The 21,236-nt window shown below is 36.3% G+C and overlaps 1 protein-coding gene across 1 annotated transcript in view; it reads left to right on the top strand.

Moving 5' to 3' along the window:
• The window catches only part of LOC108676850 (carbonic anhydrase-related protein 10-like), a 42,077-nt gene that overhangs the window by 932 nt on the left and 19,909 nt on the right, over window positions 1-21,236 (top strand). Inside the window, exons 2-3 of the mRNA XM_047882267.1 lie at window positions 5,574-5,767; window positions 7,488-8,000. Of these exons, the coding sequence (XP_047738223.1) occupies window positions 5,574-5,767; window positions 7,488-8,000 (707 nt within the window). The remainder of the gene's footprint in view (window positions 1-5,573; window positions 5,768-7,487; window positions 8,001-21,236) is intronic.

Below are 21,236 nucleotides of genomic sequence, written 5' to 3'. Positions count from 1 at the left end.
TCTAATACATTTAACATACAACAGCTCTAGTGCAATGACTCATTACATCACTTTTCTCCAACCAAGCGATTTTTTAACGGATGCTGATTTATTTATAGGATGTAACTCGGATGTAAGTTTATTAAAATTCATCAATTATAGAAACAGATAATTTGTGAGAAGGCCTGCAGCCAAGACTACGTAACGATACGCTTCGCATTGAAATTCGATGCAGTTTCAGAAATCGATACGAAGTCCATTAGTGAAACGTGAGCAAAGCAGCGGCAATGCGCCATTGAAATGGCTGATTGTGGATTGCCGGTCTGAGATGGGCTAGTCTTACGAACGAGTTTTGATTCTGTAATTTCCATTGATTGTGTTATCATTGAGAAAATCATACAATCTCTTATCAAAAGCACCTGTAAGTATTGGCTGAATAGATTAAGCGTCATTACTTAATATTATGCTTAAAAATATGCCATATAAATGTCCTTCTGCGCCCATGATAATTAACTTTTATAAATCAATCGCATCAGCATTAAGTTACCCTTCTATCTTAGAAGTTAGAAACCCGCTCTGTTATCTTCAATGCAACAAATTATTGTTTGCTTGTACAGTGCGAAAATAATAATTTTTTCAAAGAAAACACACCATTGAGTATTTTTACCAGAATTTGTTCCGAGTTAAGCTCGACGGAGAATTTTCGCTTTTCCACGATGCTCATAAATTGCCACAGCGGGTAGTTTTTTGAGTGTTCTCGTGCCCTGAGCTCGGCAGGGCTCCGCCCATGCACATAAGCATAGCCGCGGTAAAAACTCACCTCTTTTATGAGTTCATAATTATTCCATGTTATGTTCTCCATAAATTGCTTACAGTTAATAAATTGGCATGGTGTGCGGCAATCGCTACACGCCTTCAGTATTGGTGAATGTAACACATCGGTAGATTTTGGTAAGACCAAAAAATATTTTTAACTATTCTGCAAATTAACTGTAATCAAGTTTTAAAATAAGTAATTATATTAGTAGTCTGCCAAAATCGTAAGCTCACAAGAATTTAAATCAATTACAACTTTACGTAAATTAATTATATTTTCTTGACCTTATGAAGGAGCTGGTTTCCGAAACGTTGTCGATGAAAAAATTTTGCATTTATTGATCGCTTTCCTTGTTTTTTAAATTCTTGCCGAATTTCGTACTTCTGACAAATAGCAACTATTAATTAGACAGGAAATCTTTTGGGTGATATTTAATGCATAGAATGTAAATTCAAATACTGGAACATAACAACATTCACATGAAGGTAGGTTTTCCTTTCTTTCAGTCCTTTCCAATTTCAGGAGAATTAAATATATGCATATTTTTCTTAGACGACTCCAAGTTTCCCTTCATTGTTACCATCACCATTCGCCCATTTCTGATCACTGCAATATGAAATTGTTCACCATGGACAAATACGCTCATGGAAGGTCAGATTGAGCGTACCGTTAAAGAAATTTTGATTTATGTCCCTGATTAGAAAAGCGGTCATGAAGAGTCTCTACATTTTATTCATGTTGAGGGTATAGACATAACTAGATTCATTAGCATTCTTTTTATTATAAGTTTTCATATTTATGTTCATATGGAGAATTATCATTTCTTTCGATCATTTCTCGTAAATTTCGGTAACCATCAAGATAATCAAACCTCTTGATTCTTCATCAGATTCCCATGAAATAATTTCTTCACAATTTTATCAATTCACGTTATTATAAGTTTTATTCGTATAAATAATTAGCCCTTGATAAGTTTCTCATTCGTTGCTTCTCATTCATTAAAAATAATCAAACTGTAAAAATATTGCCATCATATGGCACTTGTTATAAGATCCGTCTTGCTACATTTAATTTTTTAGTAATTTTAATTGCAATGCATTGCCCAGATTTGTTTGCAAAGGAAAAAGAAGTGAGGCACGTCTCATTACGAAGACGTCCGTACCAAGCAAGTCTCACAAGCAATAATGCTCTGCAACTCTAAGAGCGACCCTCTTGGCCGCCCTTGTTATTGTATTAAAGTTCTTAGCGCGTCTCGTTAGGCGAGCCGTTCACACAGTGCATTATCACTCTAATGCAGTGTGTGAGTCTCGCTACAATATTCTGTGTACATCTGCCATTCAAAGTACGTTTTCAGCGCAAAGTAAGGAACCAAATAAATAAAATCAGTTTCTAGGTTCATGCATCCCTGGTTATTATTATTTCTTCTTCATCTTTACATATGTTTTGACCATGTTACATTTGAAACTGAAACCTTAAAATCATAAAATTGAGAGTGAAAAGCTCTTATTCTTGTTATTTGAGACACAGTGTAAATCAACTCATCGATTCGTCACGAAAAAAATTATATCAGTGAGAGCAGCATTATGTTCATTGCCGTACCGTTAATTCCTGGTAAATCCATTAGTTGATGCATTTGAATGTTTTGAACAATTTTTGATCTCTTTAAAAAATTCTGAGCACATTATCTATGTTACTTAAATGATCAGGGAAATCTCCGTGGACTTTAGAGAAAATAATATTTTTCCTCTAACTACAATTTTGAATTCCTGCGTACAGGGAGATATCTTCTCGGTAAAGAATGCATTTTGAATGAGGAAGGAACTCAAATGGATAAGAATTTAAATTGACAGCAAAAAACTTTTACTTGAGACAATTTTAAATAAAAATTATTTAACACAAGACAGCTAATGTTCATTGAATTGTTGATGCTTTCTGAAACGTGTTATAATAAATTTTCTATATTGATCGCTATGCAGTTATAACTTTTCATGTTATAAAATAATGTATGAAAATTTTGTGTCAGTAAGATATTTTCACACAAATATTATTACAAAATGAAAAATAAAATAAATATTATTTAACACAAGACAAACATTGTTCATTGAATTGGTGATGCTTTCTGGAAAATGGTTTATTCAATTTTTTAAATCGATCATTATGCAGTTACAACTTTTTTCGTGTTATGAAATAGAGTATAAAAATTTTGTGTCACCAAGCTATTTTTACACAAATATTATAACATTATGGAAAGATATTTTTATTTAATTATATATTTACCACTCAGTTACACAATTTACATCTAATGCGACCCTATCATTGTATCCAACACTGCGGTTTTCATACGTGAAACCCACGAGCCGAGCCAGAGATCGTAAAGAGCTTCCCGTGCAACTCTAAACCCCTGAATTAATTATAAGCAAGATCTTAATGATATCTTGGACCGTAAGTGAGACTGTAAGTTGGAAGTCTCATTTACTTTCGAGGAAACAGTGGAGCAGACATGTGTAATTGGATTTTCAAATGCAAAGTGTACCCTTAAAACTACTCGTAATACAATTCTGACGCCATCTTCTCGAGATTAAATGTGAAACAAAAGATGCCCTTGCAAATAAAATTTTATATATAAATGCTAAGTGGCTACGTTTCCTAAAGCTACTTAAGCCGCCTGAATTCTCATTGTTATTGTTTGAAACTTAATTTTGCGTCAAGTATATTATTTTCATTAGCAGCTTGCAGGAACATTTTAAAAAGAAAATACCTTTAACAGAGCATTGCTCGCTCTGTTGAAAACGTCAGATTAATTCTGTTTCCTCATTTTGTATTTGATTCTTTATTTATGCTAGAAAGGAACCATTCATAGCAAATTCTCACCTTTTTCTGAGATATTTTGAATGTTTTTAAAATTGCCTGATGAAAGTCTAAAATAAAAGTTTATTCTGTGAGACCATGAATTTTTAATCATCTTAGCTACTGTATGCTTCTATTTGAAGACAATGTGAAGATTTTGTTCAAGTACTCGTAATGACTATTCAATATGGAACATTGATAGCTCGAAAGGTTTCTGCTCCATAATAATGATGATGCTATTTCTGCGTTGTGGATTTTTTTTTTGAATGCATGTTTATTAGAGGCCAAAGCTCGATGTTATGTAACATATGGGTATAATACGAGAAGCTAGATGTGCTCGCATGTCGGCGGCAAGGCCCTGGCCTCTAAGCTACGTGATGGCCCAAATGAAAATTTATGAGCGTTTTGATGAGCCCAGGCTGCTATGTTTTGCTTGAATTTTTTGTTGGCTCATCACGGGCTAATTATTGCCGACATTTAGTGTTTCATTTCAAAATATAAGCATGATATTATTGATTATGAATACTATTCAACATCCGACATAACTGCATGCTAGATCTTCTCCCCACAAATTTTCAAACTTGAAAATTTACAGGAAAACTTTGCAAAAAATGCTTGTATTAAATAAGCAAACAAGTATGTTCCTTATCATTACCAAGTATGATATCTTGAAAAAAGTAACATCTATAACCCAAAATCTTTTTCATCCCTCTTCTCACACGAGTTCACTGAACATCATTTCTTCTCGCATTTACACACGTCACGTAGACACTTATTCTAATAAAGGTTCAGTCAGATTTTATCATAGTGGTTCGCCGACCTTTAACTTTTCCACTAGAGGGTTGACGCAACTTGCCCAACCCCTACACCTATTCACAAACTTTAATTTTTATTATACAACTCAAATTACTTTTTAACTCGGGAAGTCACTCAACTTGAGGATTCACACGTAGATTCGCAGAACATATTTTCATCGAACAAGGTTTGCGCAATTTGCGACAGAACTTATCTTATTTTAAAAGGTTCACCGCGTATTGGGCCATATGTGGACCAACAATGATATTCCACTGCTGCGTATTGGGACACCAGCGTGCCAAACGCAATATTTTAAGCAGTTTCGATAAAACACATATAACTCAAAACTTCGTAGTAATCTTTCTATTTTAGAATATTTAGGTTCACACGAAAGGTTGACTGCAAAAGTTGTGCAATCCAGATACTCGGGGAACGTGTTAAATGGACTCCTATTCAACTTACTGTCTCCTCGCTGGCGCTCTCACAACATACTTTCTCGGTGCGGTGGCTCTCAAAACATACTCTCTCCCAACAGGTTATCTCGAAACGTATTTTCTCCCCACTAGCATATAACCAACTTACGTTCTCCCTACAGGAAGTCACACATTTTACCCTCTTTTTAACGCATTTGCTCATCTATGGAAAAAATGCACTATTGTGCTCGTCATGTCCGTCCGTCTGTCCGTCCGTGACTTAACGTTTTCGTCGACGAGAAAATGCGCTCTCTGTCACTCACTGCTCTGAGTACTGAGTTATATTGTTTTAAGGACTACCAACTCATTTGCTCTTCATCCACCCAAAGGGTAACACAACAGGCGTCCCCACAACTCACCTTCCTCTCCCTACAAGAGTTCACACAACTTCCACCTCTCAAATCTTTCTTTCTCGGATAGCTTCTTTCGGATTCAGAAGACCCCATGTTTTGCCTTCCCCGACAAAAGTCAGCGCAATATATCTCCTACAACAGGAGTCCACACAACAGTACTCACCTTTCCCCCACATAAGGTCGCAGTATTCCATTTCTCTTTTACTTCCTTTCTCTTAAGGCTTCTTCTATCAGAAGTCCCCATGATTGGCCTTCCCTCATGTTTTGCCTTCCCCGACAAAGATCAGCGCAATATATCTCCCACAACAGGAGTCCACACAACGGACTTCGACTGGGGCACGTGGTGGGGATATGACGGCATCTCAGGCCCCTCTTTCTGGGGCGTCATCAACCGCGGCTGGCGGTTATGCAGCGACGGCCGTAGGCAGAGTCCCGTCAATCTGGCCACTGAGGCGGTGGTGTTCGATCACACCCTGGCACCCATCGTCATGGACGGCAATGAGGTGTGTGAGTGAGGGAAGTAAATCGTTAAAAATTACCATGTTGTGATGTTAATGAAGACGATGATGGTGCTGAAGACGATGATATTGTTGATATAAAGTAGGATACATAATGGATGTGATGAGGTTGATAGAATAGGCAAAAAGGTCAATAATAAATGTGATAAGGCTGATAGAGTAGGAAATGAGGTTAATAATAGATGTGATCAGGTTCATAGAATAGGAAATGAGGTTAATAGCAGATGTGATCAGGTTGATAGAGAAGCTAATGAGGTTTATAATAGATGTGATTAGGTTAATAGATTATGTAATGAGGTTAACAATGGTTGTGGTGAAGTTGATAGAGAAGATGATACGGTTAATAATGGATATTTTGAGGTATATAGAAAATATGATGGGGTAATAATGTATGTGATGAGGTTAATAGAGAAGATGATGAGGTTTTAACAGACGTTATGACGAGTATAATAAAGGTGATGAGGTTATTAGTGAACGCTATAAGTTAAACGAAGAAATCTATGAGGTTAACAGAAACTATGTAGAAATAAGATCGGATAATATGCTAGGCATTAAATCTAACGTATATACAGAACCAGGTAGAGCCACATAGAATTGCATGCACTGGTCAACAAATTCAATTGCCCTGATTTAACTGAAAGCTTTTATCTCGTTGTCTTAGGAAACAGATTTGCTAGTGTATAAATTATATGAAAAAGATGCATCTAAAAAATCTCCAAAATTTTTTCTCCTATCTAATTTTACATGTTTGTTCTATCTGATTGTTCTCTTTCTTTTATTGTCACTTGAAATTCATATTTACTAAATTGTTTTCAGTAAATTTTTAACAAAATTATAGGCATCCATAGGCGCCTACGTCAATCATTTATTAGCGTTGTCCACTATGAAATAATTTTGATTTATACGATTTGTGACATAAAATTTATCTCATTGTTTAGTGCACTCAATTTTCCATGAGTGATTGCAGATAGTACGGAGCTAATAAAATTAGCAATTCAGTCGCATTAACAAAAAATATTTGACAACTGTTCACAAAACCAAACAGAGAAAATTATATTTCCAGTTTGCCTTTAATTATTTCACTTGTTTCGGAGCCAATCCTTTAATCGCATAACGTCAGGCGTGATCCAGATCAGAGCGGCCAAACGTCCAGAGCATTCCAGCAGTTGCGAAAAACCATGTGCTTGGAATCGCTCTGTCGATTCCAGGGCAACAAATTACAGAATCGCTGCCGTGAAAAAGCTTCCAGTTATGTAATTAGTTGGCATTTTTTGGAGGAAGATTCCTGGATTGTTTTAGAAGTCGCCTGCATTTGTCGAAAACTTTGGCTAAGCGTTAACTTTTTTCGGGGCTGAAACGTTCTCGTGAAATGTGGAACATTTTGTTGAACTCTCTGTAATGGAATGTTAATATAACATTATCTGTTGGAATCGACAACGCTTTTACAAACACTCGCAGCAAAAGGAGGGCTGACTAATTCATTCTTGACAATAATTATTTGTTTAAATGATTCTAAAGCAATTCCAGCATTGAACGTGTTCCGCATTCATAGTAAAAGTCACTTTATGCTGTAGATTTTTAATGGAGCAGCAGCTTGCGTTTTCAAAAAGGGCACAGTCTAGTATTAAGGAATAAAAGTGCGAAATTTCATGGTAATCTGATAGAAGAAAATTTTTATAAAAATGAAGACTTCATTTCATTTCAGATGGACGGCACGTTAACGAACACAGGCTTTGGTCTACGCTGGACTCCTGCCTCCGCGCTGCCGCGGCACAAGGGTCACCATTTATATGCTCAGTCTTCTCCCGGCCTCCCGATTCCGTCGAAATTAACGAGTGCAACGAGACAATCGCCATCGAATCCTTCTTCGTACTCAGAGTCCAGCTCATCAAGGGGAGGTTCTGAAGCCATGGGATCTTCCGTGCTACGGGAATCATGGCACGGTGATGGCACCCTGTCCGCTACTGACGGTGTCAGAAGCACCCAAGCATTTAGGTTCACTGGCACTACCGGCCTCGAAGCTTCTTCTTCTTCTTCTTCTTCTTCTTCTTCTTCTTCTCCTTACCTTAACGCTTCGAGGGGACCTCCACCCAAGCCCTTTGTAGTCTCTCATGGACCATTCCATTACAAGTACGCCCTCAGTCACATAACTGTGAGGTGGTCGGGATCAAGCTCAGGATCGGAGCACAGCTTGCAGAATCATTTTTTTCCTGCAGAGGTGAGTTTATTTTTATATTGTATTTTAGTTAAGATTCTAGAGTTGTGATCGTGATTTAGCATTCACTGAATGATACAAAATTTGCAGTTGAATTAATAGTGCATTTTAAAATTACCAGTCGAAATTGATGCATGCGATTTGTAAGACCAATTTGAAGAAAAAATTCTTTTACAACTGAGAGAGAAAAAAAAAGCAATAAATGTTTTCAATTGTGAGAAGCAACACTTCAACTACAAATAAATTAATCAAGGATTACGTATGAATTTATTCATATTACTTGCTAATTGAGATTTAAATCCAGTTATTTTTGTAATGTACCATTAGGGCTTAGAAAAGTAAACTCCTGACAAAAGAATACACCCACGTAAAGTTTAAGCAACTAAATTAAAGTAAACAATCAAGTGTTTAAATTTTCACTCATAAGACACCGATGCTCATATGATAAAAAATCCTATTCAATTATTATTCACTTATTTCATTGCTTTGAAACTTTTGATGACGATGGCGTATCGCAGTGTTTGTTTAATGCAAATTGCGAGAGAAACGAAGCAACAAACACCATGACACATATGACAGGGTCATATGCATATCAAGCATATGCAATGATATGCATGACATCATTAAGCATACACTCTGCCACCTTGGCTGTCCTAGTTGAGTGAGAGCAGTTGAAATTAATGTGCATAACTTTATTACAAATGCAATCAATAGAGGAACGTGTATAAGAAGCTTAGCTAAGTCGATCTGTGAGCAAATGTTTATCGTTATATCAAAGAACGATCCGATTTCTGAAAGGATGGTTTGAAAATGAAACACACGAGAGAGTGAATATTTCTGCCCTTTTAAACAGATTTATGCATAATTTTGAATTCAGTTGATGCAATGTTGATGAAGAGACGTGATTATTGAAATGGGTCGAAATTTGTAATGAAAAAAGTGTCATAGTCTTAGCAAAAAGAAAATTTTGTATTTATGTTCAGATCTTACTTATTTTACTATTAATTTATTTAATCAATGCTCTATTCTCACTTCAAATATTTAAATGCCTGGCATCATCCTAATATTCTCTTGCAAACGGATTTCTGTGCAAGCTGTCTTCATCTTCAGATCTAAACTCCTTTCTTGCTGAAAATGTTGTCGTCTCGGTTAATGTAAACGTTTCACTGCTTCACAAACAAATTATCAGCTCATGTGCGTGACATTTACATTGAAAGTCGTTTAGTGCTAGCATTATTAGACCATTTAAGTGCTGCTAATGAAGTAGAGGTTCCCCTTGTACCGCCCGCTGTACACGCATCGTCTGACATCCGCAGCCCTCGTTAACGTCGCAACAATGAAGAGATACCGGCGCTACTATTCGGCCAGCTCTGCTTTGACTGAAGTCTATCCATCGCGGCTTTGAAAAAAAGAACACATTTGTTTTCGTGTTGCTTTACAGAGTTGTACTTTCGGTACGCGAATGTTTTGTGTTGTGCGAGAAAGTCAGCAAAAAATTCTGCATTAAAAATCAGATCACCTAATAAAAACATCGCAAGGAAACCCTGCACCTTGAAATTTTGGAATTTGCTGAAGAAAAGCAGGGTTTTATGGAGCCATGTGAATTATGAACTGGTAAAATACACTTTTCTCGTTAGAAATCATATTCTAATATTATTATTGACTTTTAAAAATGACGCCATCGTGATCACATTGTCCATTTGTGGAAATGGAAAGAATTGATCGAGGCTTAAAACTTTCCTAACAAGAACATTTTTTATTCAGGTGGCGTTTTGGGCAATGAATTCCTGTACAATTCATCTCTATTCTCATTTTTGCGTTGTACTCAGCAAACAAACAATTTCTTTTTTGTTTTCAGTAGCCTATTTCATCTCACAAGAAACAATTATGAATAAATTAAATGTATATATGCTGCACTGCATTTCTCACATTTATAATAAGCTAAAAATTTATAGTCGATCTCGATAATTTATATCACCACACAATTAATACAGTGGCCACGAGCTTGTTTTTAACTTTTTTAATCAAGTTATTTTATAGCAATTTATCTATGGAAACCGTTTTCAGGAATATTCAACCATAATAAAGTGAGTGTCTATTATTCAACGTCTGGTCTCTAGTGATATTCATGTTGATGAATAAAAATTTGTCGCCTCATCAAGTCCTTGTCCAGTCGGTGAGCCTTAATATAAACCAGGAGCTCCTAACTGGGCATCATCGCGACTCATTATAAATTTTTGTTCCCCATCATGTAACAAAATTGACGCCATATGAGTTTTATTCAATATTGCACTTAAGATTCATGATAATTTGTAGTTCTTTTGACGTTTTGTTTTGGTTACTCCTAATTATTTACCGTAGCGTCTGCAGTTGTTACAAGCATGACAAATGCCAAGACAATCTTTCTTGAATACCGTAATTCAAGCCATCTCATGAGCTTTATTTTCAGTTATTACTAAACACTGATCTCTTTCGTGGTATCCAAGACGTTTATTTTCAAAAATGCACAACGGAAATTAAAGTATACTTTTTTCACTCTCTGTCGTTTGATTTAAGAAATCACGGCGTCTAAATTTACCTCATTCAATTTAACACGATGCTTTATGAACGCTTTTTAACATACATGACACTACATGGTTGCATAAATGCCAGGTAGATACCCGTAAAGTAAAATTATGTTAACTTATCTTTGAATTAAAGCTAAATGAGTCATGTCAACCCATCCATCTCTGGAGCCACTTTCATTCAGAAAAACACTCGTTTCGCACATTTTACCACACTTTGCCTCCGAGTCGACAAACCATCGCCGAAAAAAAATCTTCTTTCCTTGTTTAACACGTTGACTACGTATTGGTACATATGCGTACCACGAAATGTATTTCTCCAAGAGGTAGTGGTGTATAATTCAGGTTGCCTAAAATCGGCCAAGTCCGGGAACAAAAAAAGCCAATAATTCAATGTATACTGGTTTATTTGTAGGTTCCACTATAAAAATTCCATTTATTTTCTTTTTGCAGTATTTAAAATTTAATTAGGAAGTACCCCTATCATAAAGTTTAGCCGGCCAACGCAATTGAGAAGAACTAAATCACGGAATTTGTCAGAATTTGTCCGGAAAAAAATGACCGTCTAGCAACCCTGCTTAAAAAAAGTACAAAAGATGAAATAATAGTACAAGATGAAGCAATCGTAGTCAACGTGTTAATTAACAAATTTATAAAAAAAAAGTACATTTTCGTAGCTGCCCAATAATTACGCTTTCTCTAAAAAATTCTAAACGTTGGAATCCAAATGACTCTAATTATATGTTGTATTAAAGTACCTCAAATCACTTACGATCCGGGACCAAAGATCGCCTAATGCGTTTCTTTGCTTGAGTGAAAATCAATTAGATCGTTCACGGCACGAATTTTTCAGTGTGAGGTTGACATGCATGGGATTAAATTATTTTGAAATGCTGCAAAACATGTTTAAACGCATGCAATAATATTCAAGAAATCTCTACGTTCTAGAAAATCAATCCAACTCAATCCTACAACACAAATTTCTCATAATATTCGATTTAAGTTGAGCAATAATCCACCTGACAATCTCGCATACTGTAGCACTCACGTTACAAGTCGATATGCCTTCAATCGCAACGGTAACAAAACTCGTGTTATGTGTCGTCGTTGAGTACCACGATTCTTGAAAATATCAAAACAGCAAAAACATCGAAACAAAAGACTAACGGAACAGAGGCCGGACTATCAAAACTTGCTTAGCGACCTGAGTACACATATAGCGACCGATTTATCGTATGTTTTTGGTGAGTTTAGCCTGAAAGCAATCAGTAAATAGCTAACGAAGTTGTTAACTCGTACGTAACTATTTTCAAAGTACAACACCCAGGAGCCGATATCCTTCCTCATAGTCTAGGGCAATACTTTCAAAACTCGCTAAGTAAACGTAAGTAAAGTATAGGACCCGGGCCTATACTTTCGAAAAAAGTTAGGAGATCGTAAGTTCATCAGCCAATCATTGACGGCGTTTCCAGCAAAATCCGCCGATCATAGACAAGAAAATAGAACTGATAGCGCAGGCAGCGTAGCGCGTCATCTCAGTGCGGCAAGATCGCGGCGGCAAGTTTAGGACCTGAGGCGCTGCCGATGTCTCCCGAGCACGCGATGCCAACAGCGTACTTACTTATCACTTGCTCATAAATTTTTTTTATTGGCTATGACTTTTTTGCTTTCCTTAAAATTTTAGTTTATTTTCAGTGTGAAATTACTCGCAAGTGACGGAAAGGAATTATTATTTATATATTTAATTACTATAATTATATATTTAACTCGGGTAACTTTTATGTAGAGAGCCGATGCTGCCTTATTCAGATCGCATTAATACAGAAATTTTTAAGAACCTAGGTCATCTTATGACATTTTTATTTCAATCTATCATAATGAACCACTGCTGCATTCTTGTTTCTAAAGTAGTTCAATCTATGAGCATATTTTACTCATATATTTAAGATCATATTTTTACTCAAATCATCCAATGAATACAATTTATACTTTTATACTCTTAATTTGAGATACCAAGAGCCTTTCATTGTTTTACCCTCCGCTTCTCTGGGCGTATAATTTGCATTCTAAACAGATAGAAAACTTTATAAGGTGAACTTCTAGATAAATGATAGCGCGTGTTTATAGTTTCACATTGCAAAGGCTAGGCGCTTCTATCTCGGCCGCGGTGATTCGCTCGTAAGTTATGACAGGGGCTGATAATGAAGCCGTCGCAGTCTCGAAGGATCAATAATCGAAGACAAGTCGCTGCCTAAGATTTACTGCACATTTTACCGCAACCTCATGAAGCGGTCAATCTGGTATCTACCTGCGATCGTATCTGGGCGGGACACGGTAGATAAGCTTTTATTTCTTTCTTTGTTACGATAGGAACTGTTTACACGAGTACAGAATGCAAAAATATGGTTTTCTTTCGAAGAAACCATGTATCAAATTTTTTCTTTTTCTATCATAACAAAGATCCAACAATGACCTTTGCAATATAATAGAGAATTAAAAATTTAAAGGAGTTTTGCTCACGCTAACCGATTCTTGCTGCACTACTATTTGCTTTTTTATGGCTAATGAAAAACAGTAAAACTTCAATAATTTAATGGCAGAAAATGCCAATACAGGACCATACGCTTTTATTATTGAGGCATATTTTGATATTATGATTGATATGATTTGATCATTTACATAAAGTGATAAAAATGCTACTGCAACTTCTTGAGGTTATCTCTAGCACTGCCTAAGAGGCAATGTTCCTGGGCAACAAGACAAATTGTCCTGCGGGGGAAAATTTAGGTAGAGATTTATGGGGTTTGTCCGTACACTTTTTTCCAAAAACTCTGTTAAAAATGATAGCCGCGTTACTGTAGGCCGACCAATGAACTACTGCGGCCGGAGCTGGAACAGCCTTAATTTTTAACTTGGAGTAACTATATAAAAAATTGAGCAACGAGTTCTGAAGATTGTTATATATAAATAAAATGAACGCTGAATAAAATATTTACAAATTCAATGTTTCAAATAATTTTTATAGTTCACTCATAAATGAATATATAATTATATTTTGATGAATACACATATGCGTTCCATTTTTGCAAGTAATCGTTGACAATTGCTACAATCAGTTGGAGAAAACCATCCATTTTCCAAATGTTAAAACCGTGCTCTGTGTGCAGTCATCAATCACCTCGATCTAAGGGCCAGACCCCGGAGAAGTATACCCATTAGTGAATTAATTTGCTGAGATTACACCCACTTCCAACTCAACTGCGTTCATTTAAAAATAGAGTTTCGACTAAACTCCTTCTCATCTTCCTCCTCCCTCTAAACAAAAAATGGGGGAAAACATTAATTTGTAACGTAACACGTCCAAGTCAAATTTTTGCTATTACATATCAAGTACGCTTTAGCCTCGTACATTTCAAGTGAAGAGTATTATTATTATTATTATTTATTTATTATTATTATTCTCTATTATTTCTACAAACTATCACTGAAATGATATGAAGATATGAATAAAGAAAATCTATACCGGGCCATTGAATTTTTCAAATGGTTTACGAAAGCTACGTATGAAGTACAGGCTCGATTTATAGTGACAAGCAAACGGCTGAACGCTCAAGACAAGTTCCCGAGCTGAACGTACGCTAGAGGCAATGATGACATGCGCAGCTCTGACCTTCCATCACTTTTATTCCTTTCATCAGTTTTATTAGGAGCCATCAAGCGCGCTCCTGCGAGACATTACGACCTTCATTAGCAGATATGGCGACTTCTGCAGAACTGCGACCCAATATCGTGCATCCTTACGCCACTACTGCCGCAGACCGCCACATCTTAGCGCGGAATGTAGTGTGTATCTGTGGTTGGATTTCAACGATATGTGTAATGTGCGCGAGGGTATTAGATCACCTGATGCTATACAATAAATACATTTTGATTTCACTTAGACTAAAGAGCGCGAGTGTATAGTAAATAACCTGATACTGCTAGGTGTATTTCTCTACATTCCTGTGACGCCACCGTGTGAACGTGCATGTTTTAGTAGGTCGCATCACACTGATGTTTAAGAGCTTAAAACATATATTGTCACCACGAAATAAAAGCGTAATGATAGCAGAATATTTTTTCGCTTGCAGCTGCAGGAGTCTAGGTTTAGTTGTAATTTGCATTCTTCGGTTCCTGAGTTTTATTGAAGTCAGAGCTTCATGAGAAGAGTTATAGAATCAATGAAATGATCGATCCCCAGTAACATAAGCATCCCACCTCTAGAAGATGCAAAAAACACACTATATAACATCATGCATTATGAATACGTAATGCATCCTGCGTAAATATGTATACGGGAACGATACAAATTTTATACCGAGTCCATATTAGGAAAAACACGCAACTATTGGATAATACAAATCATTTCAAGAACAGATCTTCGTGAACAGACTAGACGAAGCTAGTCTATCACGAAAAGTTCAAGAATCGGCAGCAGGCCATGGGCCTATTTCTTCAGTGCCGACACTTCTATTCTATTCTATTCTATTCTATTCTATTCTATTCTATTCTATTCTATTCTATTCTATTCTATTCTATTCTATTCTATTCTATTCTATTCTATTCTATATACGCAAAAAATATTGATCCACAATGCACATATGTGGCCAAATCGACAATAAATTTCGATAAGTGGTATGCATGTGTATACATTTCAATTTGAGTTTAATCTGAGGATATGACAATGCATCATATGTAACTCGGAGACATTGAAGAATCCTTATTTTTTGAGTGAGTTAAGGAGCGAATGTAGTTTATAGTTCGTCACAGCATCACGTATAACCGTGCGTGTGTTTCACGAAAATTCTATGCTACCAACAATCATACTAAACGCTTCATGACGCGAGTGTCTGGAGCACATAACCTGGAGACGAATGTATTTAGTATAGTAATAATAATGTCAACATTGAATAACGATGTCAACATGAATAACGATGTCAACATCTTAACCGGATTAACTGATATCGACATCATTCGAAATGGATTGATATAGCTAGCTGGGAGCGAACCCGCAATTCACTGTTCTACTTTTGGTACTCCTAACTTCTAGTGATGGAATTTTTGCGGCTCTCTCCATAAAGTCTCCATTAAAGTTATTAACCTTTTAACGAAATAACTCACGTGAATGGCTATTATATTTTGTTATTTTTTACATCCCTAAACAAAGTTGTTGTCAAAGTCCCTTGTCATCCAGTTTGTCAAAGTTCGTTAACTGTCTTCTCTGAGGTTAGTCCATCATTTAATTTCCCGCGATCAGTTCACAATTAATAGCGGTAATTCAACTGACATATGTTTCCTCATCCTGCACATGAGTTTAAACCATCGAGGAGTCACGGCCGGCCGCTTACAAGACACCCATAACACGACCATCATTTTAACAATGGCGGGTGCGTGCTGCCTATAATTACTGTGACGTGTCTTAGGCCAGCCTTAGGGGTCCAGACAACCTGTCTTCACCTCCTGGGTCCAATTCTCGGTAAAATGTGATGCATAAAATACAACAAATAAGGTTAAATTTCTTGAACAAAGATATTGGTGTAATGGTTTTAAGAAGGGTATTAATTATTAAATCTAACCTAACCTAACCTAGCCTAACCTAACCTAACCTAACCCAAGATCCTAGTTATGATTTTGACTCAACTTTACTGCAGACCAAACGATTTCATCTGAAAACTATTCCTTTTTTGAGTGGCATCTCTTGGCACGTAGATTCGTCTACCTTTCAAAAATTTAACTATCGGCTGTTTAGTTAATCACTCAATTTATTGGCCCTCTAAGGTAAATTTATTATTTTCTATTTTTTCTAAAATAGGTTCCCTCCGTGTTCAATTTTTTATGGCATATCGCAGGGATTTCATACATGTAACACCACTCGCAGCTACAAATCCGCTTCTAATATTCTCATGCAAATGCTCACGGGTATTTATTTGACTTATTGAAGCATAATATATGCGATAAAATATGCACGTTCACGATTGATAATTCAAAGTGTTAATGGCTACGAATTGTTCATAGATTGTCCCCGACTAATCGAAGATCATTTGCAAGCCGACTGTGGGTATAAATGACGTGTAGTGCTTTAGCCTAACAGCATTAAGTTCATTCCGAACTCAGATCACTTTATAAAATCTTTAGTAATTTTTTCAATTCAATTTTTAGACAGTGATAAAAACAAATAATTATTTGCTCCAAGCACTACAATGCTCTTTCCTCTTGAATTAAGTTTAGATTATGACACATCATGAATATTATATCAGTCCCCAATATTTAAGTTTATTAGTAATACTCCGAAGTCAATATAGTAAAATAAAATGACCATTATACACGATTATATTATGCCTTATTAAAATGTCTTTTTTCTCGTCCGTTTCTGCTATTCGCTGTTAAGATGGAAATGAGTGCAGTATTCCTGATCTAAGGTTTCCAGTCAATGAACCAGATGCGGAGAGAAGTTCATCCCAGACGATATTGAACCTCCAGTTAAGGCGTATAGACAATGAGATCTCGTGCTCGATAAAACCAAAGAACCTCGTTGCCTAGTGTTATTCCCAAATTGGAAATAATTTTTACGCTCTCATTGAAATTCTAAAGGGAGTAAGTTTTTTTCCCTGGTATTTTAACCTCAACTTAATACTCCAAGCGAACGTATATCGGAAGTGAGCGATAGTACGTCAATTCAGTTAAGTGATGCCGAGAATTCGGTTGCACGCCCCCCTGTACTTTATTTGAGTTCAGGTGAGCACCGCGGTCTTCATTTCCAGCATTTGTAGCGGAAATAGAAAGCAGGAGAAAGAAGAATGCAATCAAGAAATGAGTCCCAAGACGCTCGTCAGGGCGTGCACTGTATTGCTCGTAAAAGCATCATGACTTTAATTGAGATCCAAACCTAAAATAGCCAATTCTAGAAAAAGCCCGTAAAGCAAATTGCCACTCTTGAAATGTCCCCGGTGAGAATGTTGCTCCAGACGGCAGCCGTCTACAGCAACAGCTTTTTCACCCTTTGACGCGAGCAAGCTCGGCTTTTGTATTAGTTACATTGGCTGGAAGATCTTGAGGGTGCGCCGTCTTCCAAAAGCCTTCGTCTTTTTTTGTGGACAGCCTCGGCCGCGGAGAAGAATCGCTTCACGCTCCGAGGAACGTTCCTCAAATAAAGAGATGCTCGTTAAGGCTGCTGATGAAAATTTAAGTTGCCTTAAATCGTTCTCGAAAATGAGTACATCTGTGATGCAAATGTGTGGCGCGTCAATGCATTCACAATGATGATGCATTTCTGGTTTGATGACCGGCCCAGCTGGTGAATAGGATGGGATGATTTTGATTTTGAAATATGAATGCCGTGTGTAGGTCATTATAATCACTCACGAAAGTTATAATAATGTTTTAAAATGAAACCATCAGAGGAAGAAAAAAAGCTTGTGAAACTTGATGAATTTTCAAAAAGTTATCTGCGATGAGTTAACAAAACAAATAATTATTATGAAAGGCTTCATTTGTTCTAAGTAACGATAAAACTTCCAATTGATAACCACAATAGCTCTATTTTAATATCTTTCATATTTTGGCCTTTGCTTGTCATTTCTACGTAAAAATTCTGCTACCGCTACTCGAAACATTTCGTACGAACAACGCAAGAAATATTTAAACCAACTTCTAAAATACACCAATCGCCGAATACTATTAGTTCATTGTAGAGTACCGGACTTTTAGTTCATGTTCTGCCTACATAACAACGGTACGTAAATAGAACGATCACGAGACCACTTCTAACTATTTATCAAAAAGTAAATCTGTTAACAAATATTCTCGAAGTCAAATCCTTCACTCGAAGGTGTCATCTGACTCCCAATCAAGATGATCATAAATAATATTATTATACAGAGAATTTTTATAGTGCCGTGGGGCCTGACGCTGAATCGTAACTTGTTTTCTGATGACGTTATCAGCAGCTGCAATTACTGTGCGTATTCTTTTTTATTTGCGATAAAAATAATTTCCTAATTACTTAAGTTTAATATAATCCGGGACGTTTGAGTGCTTTTTTGTAATAAATTTTCAAATAACACGTCGATATTCTGATTAAAATTCTTATCATCTAAAATAAAATGAGTCCATTTATTGAATTCTTCAATTATCAAATTTGTCAGGGTGTCATGTACTTTTGCACACTCGATTAATTAAAGAGGCACACACATCTATATCGTATTAATATGAATGCACTGTAAAATGTTCTCTTTTTTAAGCGCCAACGATTTTTTTCTATCTATTAGTAAGTGTCTTGCGATAGGTGTCTTCCGCACACAAAGGAGTTATTATGGTAAAAATGAATGCATTACAATCAGATCAAATATGCAGGCTCAAATGTCGACCAAATGGCATGCGGTACCAGCTTTGGCTCGACACAAATGGTCTCTAAAAGAATCCTTGCTATAAAAAGTCTCATTAGTCCCCCTTTGCAAACATAATGGGTCTTACATAAGGTGAGGCAAATTGCAATATTACCAAAGTTAGCAATCGTAAGAAACAAATCGAGCAATTTCGCAAGAAGCGGCCGCCTCGCTCCGCCCCACATTTCCCTTTAATAGAAAACCTCGCCGCTATTTGTTACTGGGTCGAAATTACGACAATGTCGATCGTAAATGAAATTGATTTGCTTAATAAAACAATAAGTTAAGCCTCAAGGAAAAAGATTACTGCCCACTTGAAATCAGAGAAAATTCTAGAAAATGTTTTCCGAAATCACTGAAAGTCATGAATTTTTATTCTATTTTGTGACATCTATTTTTTATTTATATTTGGCTCCTAGAAAAGTGGTCTTACGAATAAAGTTTCGAAATTACCCATGGCAATTAAGTGAAAATTGGATTCTTAGAACTCATTAAATTATTACTAAAAAGGTAAAATGGGGCGAATTTAATTTTTCATAAACTCGTTTCATATTTTATCACCAATAAAATGTGGAGTTGATTTAAATGGACCATTATTATTATCAATACCATTTAGGGTGCTTATATAAAAAATTTCTGAAATATACTAGTACATAGTCTTGTCAATAATTAATTTGCTTATTTGCTTAGCGCCTAGACTGCAACTAAATATTTGATTTATAAGGCTTTTGAATTTTTTTATCATGAATTTAAAATAAGGTTTGAAATTTAATGAATAAATCGCATAGACTGAGTCTTAATTTTCCATATACATATTACTAATCTGCATTTTTTTATTTCTTAAGTAATTATTTTGGGTTAGATGTAAGACGCTGTGCATTGGAAATCTTTGCCTGAAGTGCTCGAAGAAATGCAGTTTCGTAAAATATATTTCAGTAATCACATTCCAACTTAAACGCTCCTCGGTAAATGCAAGACATAGAGAGCAGGTTTTAGCCTCATTCGCCTTGAAGGACTTTGTTCAAGTTAAGGTATAATTATAGGAGGCCAACCGACGGCCAACGTTTAACCGGGTATGATTCAGCTGTGATTTCTCGGCAGGGTTTGCAATAGAGGAGAGGAATCAGAAATTCAATCACCATGAAATGCCTGCGAGATTCCTCAATTGAGCGCAGAATTTACTTGTTTACTGGATTTGTTGACGATTGAAGATCAAGTCCTGGAAGCTAGACGAGCTAACAAAGATAGATAGGAATAAATTAGTGAACTGTGTTGCTTGGAAGACCATTTTGGAAATTAATGTAATTCTAGCCCCAAGGCGAACCTGTCAGGAGGTAAGGTATCCTGATGCCAACCTTTAATTGTCATGAAAATTAAACGAGGAAAGTTTGCAATGAATGACCTATCCCCCCGTGACATATGAGAATTAAGCACACATGGCGATGCCCTTGTTGTTTTCTTCAAAAAATATGGAACATGAAACATTCCTCGGGCAATAATAGAGTTCTGTTGAGTCGTTTCCACTTATTTCTTCAGTTGTCAAATAAATAATAAACTTGTACCCTGCCGTTATTTATTTGACTTGAAAGTTATACATTTCCGCTAAGTACCTGCAGCGAGCATGAATCGGATAAAAAAATTTACCGTATAAATGATAATAATTGGAATTTAAAAGCAAAGAAAACAGCCAGAATATTAACCATTTCTTAAGAATGAAAACGTTTCGGAGTCCAGCTCCATCGTCAGTTCAAAAGTTCAAAACCTATAAGAAAATCAGAATCAATTAGAAAACTAAATTCACATCTAAGATAAAAACTTAAATTGACAAAATAAAAACAAATACACATAAGGAGACAGGCCTATCTATTTACAATTTCAAGGGGGATAGGAGCTGAAGGCTGCATTTAAATCAGGTTTCTGTTTAAAAATGTACAGGGATTCTAAAATCCGTAGGTCAGTAACACCGGTCGTGTAAGCTAGAACTCTGAAATCATTATCAGACACCGGAACATTGCACTGCTCGGCATGGACGCGCACAGCTGAATGAGGAGGATGTGCAAGTATTGTTCCCGTTCTAAAGCTTCTGCCCTTATGCTCCGCCAGCCTAGTGTAAAAATTGCGAGACGTCATACCGACGTACGCTGATGCGCACTGCGCACAACTGTATCTATATACTAGGGACGAACGCATAAAAAGAGGGAGAGCATCTTTATACTTGAAGAACGAACCGATTTTGAAGTTATTCACCAATA

The sequence above is a fragment of the Hyalella azteca genome, unplaced genomic scaffold (assembly GCF_000764305.2).
Source record: "Hyalella azteca isolate HAZT.00-mixed unplaced genomic scaffold, Hazt_2.0.2 contig10031, whole genome shotgun sequence".
NCBI classification, from domain to species: domain Eukaryota; kingdom Metazoa; phylum Arthropoda; class Malacostraca; order Amphipoda; family Hyalellidae; genus Hyalella; species Hyalella azteca.
The sequence above is the reverse complement of the archived record's forward strand: the minus strand, read 5'-3'. Positions and strand labels throughout refer to the sequence as shown.